The 11,911-nt window shown below is 35.7% G+C and overlaps 1 protein-coding gene across 1 annotated transcript in view; it reads right to left on the minus strand.

The window, feature by feature from the left end:
• LOC112413121 (disintegrin and metalloproteinase domain-containing protein 32-like) overlaps nt 1-11,911 on the minus strand; it is a 153,038-nt gene that overhangs the window by 74,626 nt on the left and 66,501 nt on the right. Inside the window, exon 12 of the mRNA XM_024764983.1 lies at nt 8,375-8,552. Within this exon, the coding sequence (XP_024620751.1) occupies nt 8,375-8,552 (178 nt within the window). The remainder of the gene's footprint in view (nt 1-8,374; nt 8,553-11,911) is intronic.

Below are 11,911 nucleotides of genomic sequence, written 5' to 3' on the forward strand. Positions count from 1 at the left end.
CAAAACAGGATGGTACTAGCACAAAAACAGACTCACAGATCAATGGACCAGAACTGAGAGTACAAAAGTAAACCGATACATACACAGACAATAAACTTACAATGAGGGAACAAAGAATATACAATAGAGAAAGGAGAGTCTCTTCCACAACTGGTGTTGGGAAAGCTGTACAGTCACATGCAAAAGAAAGAAACTAGACCAATACCTTACACCATACACAAAAATGAACACAAAATGGATTAATCTGAATATAAGACATGAATCCATAAAATTCCTAGAAGAAAAAATAGGCAATAATCTCACTGATATCAGCCTCAGTAAGGTTTTTGTGGAACCCACTCCAAAGGCAAGAGAAACAAAAGCAAAATAAACAAATGGGACTATATCAAGCTAAAATTCTTCTTCACAGCAAAGAAAACCATCTCAAAATGAAAAAGCAACTTACTGAATGAAAATATATTTGCAAATCATATAACTGATAAGGGCTTAATATCCAAAATACATAAAGAGCTTATACAACTCAATAACAAAGTAATAACAACCTGACTAAAAACCAGGCACAGAAACTGAACAGACATTTTCCCAAAGAAAACATATAGATGGCCAACAGGCACATGAAAAGATAATCAACATAACTAATTATTAGGGAAATGCAAATCAAACAACAATGAGATATCACCTCACACCTGTTAGAATAACTATTATAAAAAAGAAAAAATAACAAACGTTGGAGGGGATATGGAAAAAGGGAACCCTAGTACACTGTTAGTGGGACTGTAAATCAGTACAGCCACTATGAAAAACAATGGTGATTACTCAAAAGATTAAGAATTGCCGTACAACCTAGCTATTCCACTTCTGGGTATTCATCCAAAGAATACAAAAACACTAGTTAGGAAAAATATATGCCCTCCTATGCTTATTGCAGCATTATTTATAACAGCCAAGATGTGGAAACAACCTAAGTGTCCACTGATGGATGAATGGACAAAGAAGACCTAGTATACATGCACAGTGGAATACTTACTCATCCATAAAAATAATGAAATCTTGCCTTTTGCGACATGGATGGACCTTGAAGGTATTATGCTAAGTGAAATAAGTCAAATGAAGGAAGACAGATACCATATGATTTCATTCATATCTGAAATCTAAAAACAAAACAAACAAATGAACAAACAAACAAAAAACCACACACACAAAAAAGCCAACAAAATAAAACCAAAAAACCTCATAGATGCAGAAATCAGATTACTGGTTACCAGAAGGGAAGGGGGTTCGGAGGTAAGAGAAACAGGTGAAGGGAGTCAACTATATGGTGATGGATGGTAAGTAGACTTGTGGTGCTGATCACTTTGTAGTGTATACAGATGTTGAATTATAGTGCTGTACACCTGAAACTTATATAATAAAACAAACACCAGTATGGTACTGGGACAAAAACAGACATGTAAACCAATTAAACAGAATAGAAAGCACAAAACTAAACCACAGCATATATGGTCAACTAATATTCGACAAGGGAGTCAGGAATAACCAATGAGGAAAGGATACTCTCTTCAACAACTGGGAAAACTAGAGAAACACATGCAAAACAATGACAATGACTACTATCCCACATTACCCAGAAAAATTAACTCAAAGTGGATCAAAGACTTAAACATAAGATCTGATACCATGAAACTCCTAGAAGAAAATGTAGGGAAAAACCTCACTGATACTAGTCTTGGGTATAAATTTTGGAGTGTAATGCCAAATGGACAAACAACAAAAGAAAAAACAACAAATGGGACATCAAACTCAAAAACTTCTGCACCTCAAAAGAAACAATTATCAAAATGGAAAAAAAACCCTACATGATGGGAGAAAATTTTTGCAAACCATATATCAGATAAGGGGTTAGTATTCAAACTATATAAAGAACTTACTCAATTTGTTAACAACAACAAAAAAAACTCCAATTTAAAAAGGGGCAGAAGAACTAAATACACATTTTTCTAAAGACACACAGATGGCCAACAGGCACATGAAAAGATGCTCAACATCACTAATCATCAAGAAATGGTAATCAAAACCACTATGAGATACCACTTCACACCTGTCAGAATGGCTATCACGAAGAAGACAAGAGACAACAGGTGCTGGCAAGGATGTGGTGAAAAAGGAAGCCTTATACACTGTTGGTGGGAACATAAATAGGTCCAACCAATTGGTCCACTATGGAAAACAATATGGAGGTTCCTCAAAAAATTAAAAATAGACCTACCATATGATCCAGCAATTCCAGTTCTGGGTATATACCCAAAGGAAATGAAAACAGAATTTCAAAGAGATATATGCATTTATCACAATAAATCTTGGCTATTTACAATAACCAAGATATGGAAACAACCCAAATGCCCATCAATGGATTAATGGATAAAAAAGGTTTGGTACACATACACAATGGAATGTTATTCTGCCATGAAAATGGAAGCTATCCTCCCATTTTCAACAACATGTGTGAATCTTGAGCACATTATGCTAGCGAGATAAGTCAAACAGAGAAAGACAAGAACTGTGTGATATCACTTATATGTGGAATGTTTAAACCTGTGAAAAACAGAGTAAAGTACCGGTTACCAGAGGTTGTGGAGGCAGAGGAGTAAGAGTGATGGTATTTAAGGGTACACACTTGTATCGAGCAATAAATAAGCCATAGAGATCTAATGCACAATATAATGAATATAGACACTAATATTGTACTGTAATTATGTAATGTAATAAATATCACTACATCAGCAATCATATAACAATATATAAATGTATCACAGTAACACACTGTACAACTTAAGCTTACAATATTACACTTAAATTTATTCAATTTAAAAAAACTCTTAGTTAACTAGAAATAGAAGGAAATTTCCTCAATATGGTAAAGGGCATCTATTTTTGAAAAAAGCTTATTATCTAATATCATATTTAATGGTGAAAGTCAGAAAACTATCCCCCTAAAAATAAGAACAAAGCAAAGAAGGCCACTCTCAGCACTTCTAATCAACACTAGAATTCAGAAAAGCCCACTGTAATTTTTATACTATTGTTAGTATGAAATTGTTAAATAAAATTTGTTAAATTTTATTTGTTAATTGTGATACAATTGTTAATACAATTGTGATACAATTGTATACAATTGTTAAATAAATGACACAATTGTTAAATAAAATTTTTAAACACTATCAAAACAAGAAATCTATAGAAGAACTAAAGAAGATCTGAATAAGTGGAGAGATACACAATGTGCACAGATTGGCAGACTTAATATTGGTAAGAAAAGTAATTCCCCCCAAATTGATGTGTGAATACAACACAATTCGAATCAAAGTCCCTACATTCACATGCCTGTTCTCCAATTTACATGGAAAAAAAATGGTCCCAGAATAGTAAAGCTATTTTGGAAAAGAGGACCAAAGTTGGCTGATTTACACACAATGTTTTCAAGACTTACTGAAAAGTACGTTAGTTAAGACAGTGTGGAATAGGCATAAGGACAGACAAATAAACAGAAAAGAATTCAGGGAAAGATGTATATATATGGTCATTTATTATCACAGGAACAGGTGTTAACTGTTCTCTAAATGTTTGGTGAATTCACCTGTGAAGCCATCTGGTCCTGGACATTTTTTGTTGGTGGTTTTTAAAAATATTATTACTGATTCAATATCATTACTGGCAATTGGTCTGTTCATGTTTTCTGTTTCTTCCTGGTTCAGTCTTAGGAGAGTTCACATTTCTAGGAATTTGTACATTTCTTCCACGTTGTCCATTTTACTGGCACATAGTTTGCAGTAATCTTATGATCCTCTGAATTTCTGTGGTGTTGGTTGTAGCTTCTTTTCCATTTCTGATTTTATTGATTTGGGTTCTCTCTCTATTTTTCTTGATGAGTCTGGCTAAAGGTTTATCAATTTTCTTTATCTTTCTCAAAGAACTACCCCTTATCTTCATTAATCTACCTTTTTAGTCTCTATTTCATTTATTTCTGCTCTGATCTTTATTATTTCTTTGCTTCTACTAACTTTAGGTTTTGTTTTTTCTTTTTTTAGTTACTTTAGGTGTAAGATTAGGTTGTTTATTTGAGATTTTTCTTGTTTCCTGAGGTAAGCTTGTATCACTAAAAAACTTCCCTCATAGTACTGCTTTTGCTTTGTCTCATTGGTTTTGGTTCATTGCATTTTGCTTTCATTTGCCTACAGGTATTTTTTTAATTTCCTAATTTATTTCTTCAGTGATCCATTGGTTGTTTAGCAGTATATTGTTTAGCCTTGACATATTTCTGTTTTCTGTACTTTTTTTCTTATTGTTGATTCCTAGTCTCATAGAATTCTAGTCAGAAAAGATGTTGGATATGATTTCAATTTTCTTAAATTTACTGAGACTTGTTTGGTGGCCTACCATGTGATCTACCCTGGAGATGTTACAGGGCACCTGAAACAATGTGCATTCTGTTGCTTTGGTGTGGAATGTTCTATATTTACTTCTATTAATTCCATCTGGTCCGATATGTCACTTAAGACCAGTCTTTCCTTAATGATTTTCTGTCTGGATGGTCCGTCCATTGATGTAAGTGAGGTGTTAAAGTCTCCTACTATTATTGTGTTACTGTCCATTTCTCCCCTTATGTCTGTTAATATTTGCTTTATGTATTTAGGTGTTCTTATGTTAAATGCATATATATTTATAAATGTTGCATCTTCTTGGATTGATCCCTTAATCATTATATAATGTCCTTTGTCTTACAGTCTTTGTTTTGAAGTCTCTTTTGTCTGACATAAGTATTGCTACCTCAGCTTTCTTTTGATTTCCATTTGCATGGAATACCTTTTCTGATTCCCTCACTTTCAGTCTGCATGTATCTTTAGATCTGAAGTAAGTCTCTTGTAGGCAGTATATATATATGGGTCTTATTGTTTTATCCATTCAGCCATTCTGTTTCTTTTGATTGCAGCATTTAGTACAATTATATTTAAAGTAATTATTGGTAGGTATGTACTTACTGCCATTTTGTTAAGTGCAGGATACAAAATCAATATACAGAAATTTGTTGCATTTCTTTACACTAACAATGAATTAACAAAAGAGAAATTAAGAAAACAATCCCATTTAGAATTACATCAAAAAGAATAAAATATCTAGGAACAAATCTAACTAAGGAGGTAAAAGACCTGTATTTGGAAAACCATAAGCCACTGATGAAAGAAATTGAAGATGACACAGATGGAAAGATATACAGTGTTCATAGACTGGCAGAATTAATATTGCTAAAATGGCCATAGTATCCAAGGCAATCTATACATTCAATGCAATTCCTATCAAAATATTAATGGCATTTTTCACAGAGCTGTAACAAATAATTCTAACATTTGTATGGAAACATAAAAGAGTTCAAATAGCCAAAGCAATCTGAAGAAAGAAGAACAGAGCTGGAGGTACCATATTCCTTGATTTCAAACTATAGTATAAAGAGACAGTCATCAAAACAGTATGATACAGGCACAAAAACAGCACATAGATCAATGGAACAGGGTAGAGAGTCCAGAAATAAACCCACGCACTTATGGTCAATTAATCTTCAACAAAGGAGGCAAGGATATACAATGGGGAAAAGACAATCTCTTTAATAAGTAGTGCTGGAAATCTGGACAGCTACATTAAAAGAATAAAACTGAAACATTTTCTTAAACCATATATTAAAATAAACTCAAAATGGATTAAAGACATAAATATGAAACCAGAAAACATAAAACTCCTAGAAGAAAACATAGGCAGAACACTCTGACATGAACTGCAACAATATTTTTTGGATCTGTCTCTTAAGGCAAAGGAAACAAAAATAAACAGATGGGACCTAATTAAACTTAAAAGCTTTTGTGCAGCACATGAAATCACTGACCAAAGCAAAAAACAACTTATTGAATGTGAGAAAATGTTTGCAAATAATATGCCTGATAAGGAGTTAATATCCAAAATATATAAACAGCTCATACAACTCAATATCCAAAAAACAAATAAACTGATTTTAAAATGGGCAGGAGACCTGAATACACATTTTTCCAAAGAAAACATACAGATGGCCAATAGGCACATGAAAAGATGCTTACAACACTAATCATTAGGGAAATGCAAATCAAAACCACAATGAGATGTCACCTCACACGTGTCAGAATCGCTATCATCAAAAAGATCACAAATAACAAATGTTGGCAAGTAAGTGGAGAAAACAGAACCCTTGTACACTGTTTCCCACTGTGGAAAACAGTATGGATGTTCCTCAAAAAAACCTCTAAAAATCAAGCTACCATATGATCCAGCAATTCCACTCCTGAATATATACCCAAAGAAAACAGAAACATTAATTCAAAAATACACATGCACCCCAATGTTCATAGCAGCATTATTTACAATTGCCAAGATGTGGAAGCAACATAAGTGTTATCAGCAGATGAATGGATAAAGAAGACGTGGTATACATATACAATAGAATATTACTCGGCCATAAAAAAGAATAAAAGTTTTCCATTTGCAACTACATAGATGGACCTAGAGGGTATTATGCTTAGTGAAATAAGTCAGACAGACAAAGACAAGTACTCTATGTTATCACTTATATGGGGAATATAAAAAATAAAACAAATGAATGAATATGACAAAGCAGAAACAGATTCCCAGATATAGAGGTCAAACTACTGGTTACCAGTGGGGAAAGGGAAGAAGGGGAAGATGGGGTAGGGAATTAAGAGGTACAAACTACTATGTATAAAATAAATAAGCTCCAAAAATACATTGTACAGCACAGGGCAATATAGCCCTTTTTTAAATAACAACTTTAAATGAAGTACAGTCTATAAAAATATTTAATCACTATGTTGTATGCCTAAAATTAATATAATATTTTAAATCATTGATACTCAATAAAAGAAAAAGATATATGCACCCATATGTTCACTGAAGCATTATTTACAATAACTAAGATATGGAAGTAAACTCAGTGCCTATCAATAGATAAATGCATAAAGAAGATGTGGTACATATATACAATGGAATATTACTCAGCCATAAAAAAAGAATGAAATCTTACCATTTGTAAAATCACGGATGGACCTAGAGGGTATTATGTTAGGTGAAATAAGTCAGACAGAGAAAGACAAATACCTTATGATTTCACTTTTATGTGGAATCTAAAAATATAACAAATGAACAAAACATAGCAAGACAGAAACAGAGTTATAGATACAAAGAACAAACAAGTGGTTGCCAGAGGGAAGGGGTTTGGGGGGAGGAAAGAACTAGGTGAGGGAGATTAAGAGGTACAAAATTCTAGCTGCAAAATAAATGAGTCATGAGTATAATATGTACAGTGTGGGGAACATAGTCAATAACTATGTAATATCTTTATATGGTGATATATCAAAACTAGACTTATCAAGATGATCATTTTGAAATGTATAGAATATTGATTCACTATGTTGTGCAATAGGAATTAACACAGTGTTGTAGGTCAATTTAAAAAATGAAAAAAAATCTCTATCTGAATTGTACCAATGCTTGTGTACATTTGCAAACATTCATCCACCTGTATACTTATATTTGTTGTATTCTATTGTATGCAGATGATGCCTCCAAGAAAATGGATTTAAAAATAAATGAAGAGTAAAAGGGAGGACTTGTTCTACCAAATGGTGAAACATAATATAAAGGCACGGTATTAAAACAATGTGATATGAGTACAAGTTTGTTCTGACCCATGCATGTATCCAATCCTAATATCATTTCTATCTTATGATCATGAACATTTATGATATTTGCAGTACTGTTGCAAAAACTGAACTGTCTAGAAGCATTACACCCTGGACTTTTTGCATTCATTATATTTTCTCTAGGGCTTCTCTATCAAGTGAGTAAACAAACTCACCCAATGTTCAGACTGTAACTTTAACAGTCTTCCCCCCCCATACTGCTGATTCCATTGTGAGGCAATACCCTAAAGGACACTTGATGGTCTGCTCCCACATTAATGTTCAATAAGACACTTATCAAATGTCCAAAGGTTAAGCACAGGTTTGAAAGATTTTACATATTTAGTCTGGAACCAAAAGCTCATTGTAGACTTCCCTTTTTTCCTGTCAGCAATAATTTTTTGGGAATATTCTTATATTTGTCCAAAACTCTTCAACCTATTAAATCTAGATGGTATATTCTTGTGTGTATTTCAACCTTGATTTTATTACTGCCAATATTTTGCAGAGTACTCAGTCATATTTGAGATATATAACATATATGACAAAGAGTTGAACTAAAACAATAAATTTATCAATTTTCCAATTATCAGACTTACTTCCTCAGTACCACAGTCACAGATTTCATTTCCCTCCACTCTGCCGTTTCCACAGATTGCTGCCGGAGCCCTCTGCATTTGTGGCTTATTCTGAAGACACTGGGCACCCATATTTGAAATGAAATTTTCAAAGTCACTCAAACTGCAATTGCTAAAAGTCTTCACACCACTGGATTGCCTAAAGATGAATCCATATAATGTCATGGCAGTATACTTCTGAAAACACAACTCTATATTATATAAGTTAATTTCAAAATGTTAAATTCAAGAGGTAATGATAAATGTTCATAACAAGTGCTCAGAGGCCAAAGTCATTCTGCAGGAGGTCATGTGATTTCATTCACTGGAATACATATCTTCTCAAAACAAAATTAAGTTCAATAGGCAAAATTAAACAACCCAACTAGAAAATGGGCAAAGGATTTGGATAGACATTTCCCCAAAGAAGACACATATAAATAACCAACAGGTATGTTAAAAGGTTATCAATATAACTAATCATCAGGGAAATGCAAAAAAAACCCAAAAGACCTCACACCTGTTAAGATGGCTATGATTCTTTAAAAAATAGATAAACAGTGCTGTCGAGGATGTAGAGAAATTGGAACCCTAGTATATTGTTTATGGAAATGTAAATTGGTCCAGGCTCTTTTGAAAACAGGTGTGAGGCTCCTCAAAAAATTAAAACTAGAACTATCATTTGATCCAGCAATCCTACTTCTGGGTATATATCTAAAACTACTGAAATCAGGATATATAAGTTATATCTGCACTCCCATGTTTATTGCAGCAATATTCACGATAGCAAAGATATGGAGTCAACCTAAATGTCCACTGAAAGATGAACGGATAAAGAAAATGTGGTACATATCTGCAATGGAATATTATTCAGCCTTAAAAAAAAAAGAAGCAAGTCCTGCCATATGCAACAACACAGAAAAGCCTCGAGGACATTATGCTAAGTGAAATAAGCTAGTCACAGAAAGTGAAATACTTCATGCTTTCACTTCTATGAGATATTTAAAACAGTCAAACTCACAGATGCAGAGTTGACAAGGGGCTAGGAGGAGGGGCAAATGGGGAGTTGTAAAATGGGTGTAAAGTTTCAGTTATACAAGATGAATAAATTATAGAGATCTGCTGTTCAACATAGTGCCTATAGTTAAGTAATAAATTTTAAATTGGTTAAGACAATTCCTGTTGAGTATTTCAACTACAATAAAAAAAAAATTAAGAACAGATTAGAGAATGACCAAGATGTTGGAGTAGGAAGACTCTAAGCTCACCTCCTCCCATAGGCACATCAAATTTACAACTATTTACAGAGCAATTATTGATGAGAAAGACTAGAAGAGTAGCAGAAAAGAACTTCTACAACTAAAGATATGAAGAAGGAACCACAAGTAGACGGGTGGGAAGGGTGGAGACGTGGTAAAGGCAAGACCCATACCCCTGGGTGGGTGACCCACCAGTGAGCCAGTTCTAGCCTCCCTGAGACCAGCCTCCCCCACCAGCCAGCTCAACACTCGCACAACCTCTCCCACCAGGGGACACCACCAGCCCTGGTATCCCCTGGATTCTAGCCCCACCAACCAGTGGGCAGACACCAGCCCCACCAGAACCATCAGAGCCCTGCAGCCTGCCATGTCAGGACCCAGCTGACCCACCAGCAGGCCAACACCAGCCCCAGGACCCTCTGAGCTACACAAGTAGATTAACACCAGCTCTGGGACACCTCGGACCCCTTCATCAGCCAACCTGGGATCCAGCCCTGCTTACTAGCAGGCTGTCAACAGCTTTGAACACACTGGACCATGCAGTAAGCCATGTCAGGAACTGGTCCCACCCACCAGCAGACTGATATTAGATCCAGGACCCCTGGGCCCATAGTCACTCACCCCAACCCCAGATCCACCCACCACTGGGCCAGCACTAGCCCCAGGACCCCATGAGTTTCCACAGTCAGCCACCTGTGACACAGCTCTACCCACCAGTGGCCAGAAGCCTCTGAACAAGGCAGGGATTGGCAACCAACTGGACAGCGGGCCAGTCCAGCCAAGTCTACCAGACCACCCACAGTAGTCAGCCCATCACAATAGAAGGACCCTCACAGTCCTCTTAGTGGGACCGCTAGAGCATATAGGTCTGGGACCAGAGAGGAATGTGCTGCTGTGACGCACAGGACATCTACAAAAGGTCATTTCACCAAGTTTGGGAAACAACCAAATACCAGATACATAGAAATAAAAACAGCAAATCAGGCAATATGAGGCAACAGAGGAATACGTTCCAAATGAAAGAAAAAGATAAAACCCCAAAAGAAGAACTGAGTGAAGTGGGGACAAGCAATCTACTTGATACAGAGTTCAAGGTAACAATCATAAAGATGCTCAAAAAATTCGGGAGAAGAATGGATGAACAGAGCAAGACATGAACAAAGAGTAGGACATTCAAAGAAGAAACAAAGAGAGATGAAGAATACAATACTTGAAATAAGAAATCTACCACAACGAATCAACAATAGGTTAGATGATACAGAGAAACAAATCAGTGAGCTAGAATAGAGTAGTGAAAAATCACTGAAGCTGAACAGGGAAAAGAAACATGTATAAAAAGAAATGAGGACAGCTGAAGAGACCTCTGGGACGATATCAAACATACGAACAGTCACATTATAGTAGCCCCAGAAGGAGAAGATAGAGAGAAAATGGGGCAGAGGACATACTGTATTTGAAGACATAATAGCTGAAGACTTCCCTAACGTGGGAAAGGAAACAGACATCCAGGTACAGGAGTTACAGAGAGTCCCAAAGAGGATCAACCCAAAGAGGAACACACCAAGACACACTGTAGTGAAAATGACAAAAATTAAAGATAAAGACAGAATATTAAAAGCAGCAAGGAAAAAGCAACAAGTTACATACAAGGGAACTCCCGTGAGTCTATCATCTGACTTTATAGCAGAAACTCTGAAGGCCAGAAGAGAGTGGCACCATATATTTAAAGTGATGAAAGGAAGAAAAACTACAACCAAGAATAGTCTAGCTGGCAAGGCTTTCATTCAGATTTGATGGCAAGATCAAAAGTTTTACAGACAAGCAAATGCTAATAAAAGGGTACCACCAAACCAGCTTTACAAGAAATGTTAAAGGAACTTCTCTATGTGAAAAAGAAAAGGCCAAAACTAGAAACATGAAAATTACAAAAGAAAAAATCTTATAGGGAAATGCAAATATACAATAAAGGTAATAAATCAACAGCTTATAAATCTAGTAGGAAGGTTAAAAGACAAAAGTAGTAAAATCAGGGCTTCCCTGATGGTGCAGTGGTTGAGAGTCTGCCTGCCGATGCAGGGGACACGGGTTTGTGCCCCAGTCCGGGAGGATCCCACATGGCGCAGAGTGGCTGGGCCCGTGAGCCATGGCCGTTGAGCCTGTGCATCCGGGGCCTGTGCTCCGCAACGGGAGAGGCCACAGCAGTGAGAGGCCCGCGTACCGCAAAAAAAAAAAAAAAAAAAAAAAAAAAAAAAAAACAACA

The sequence above is a fragment of the Neophocaena asiaeorientalis genome, unplaced genomic scaffold (assembly GCF_003031525.2).
Source record: "Neophocaena asiaeorientalis asiaeorientalis breed wild unplaced genomic scaffold, Neophocaena_asiaeorientalis_V1.1 scaffold14, whole genome shotgun sequence".
Lineage (NCBI taxonomy): Eukaryota > Metazoa > Chordata > Mammalia > Artiodactyla > Phocoenidae > Neophocaena > Neophocaena asiaeorientalis.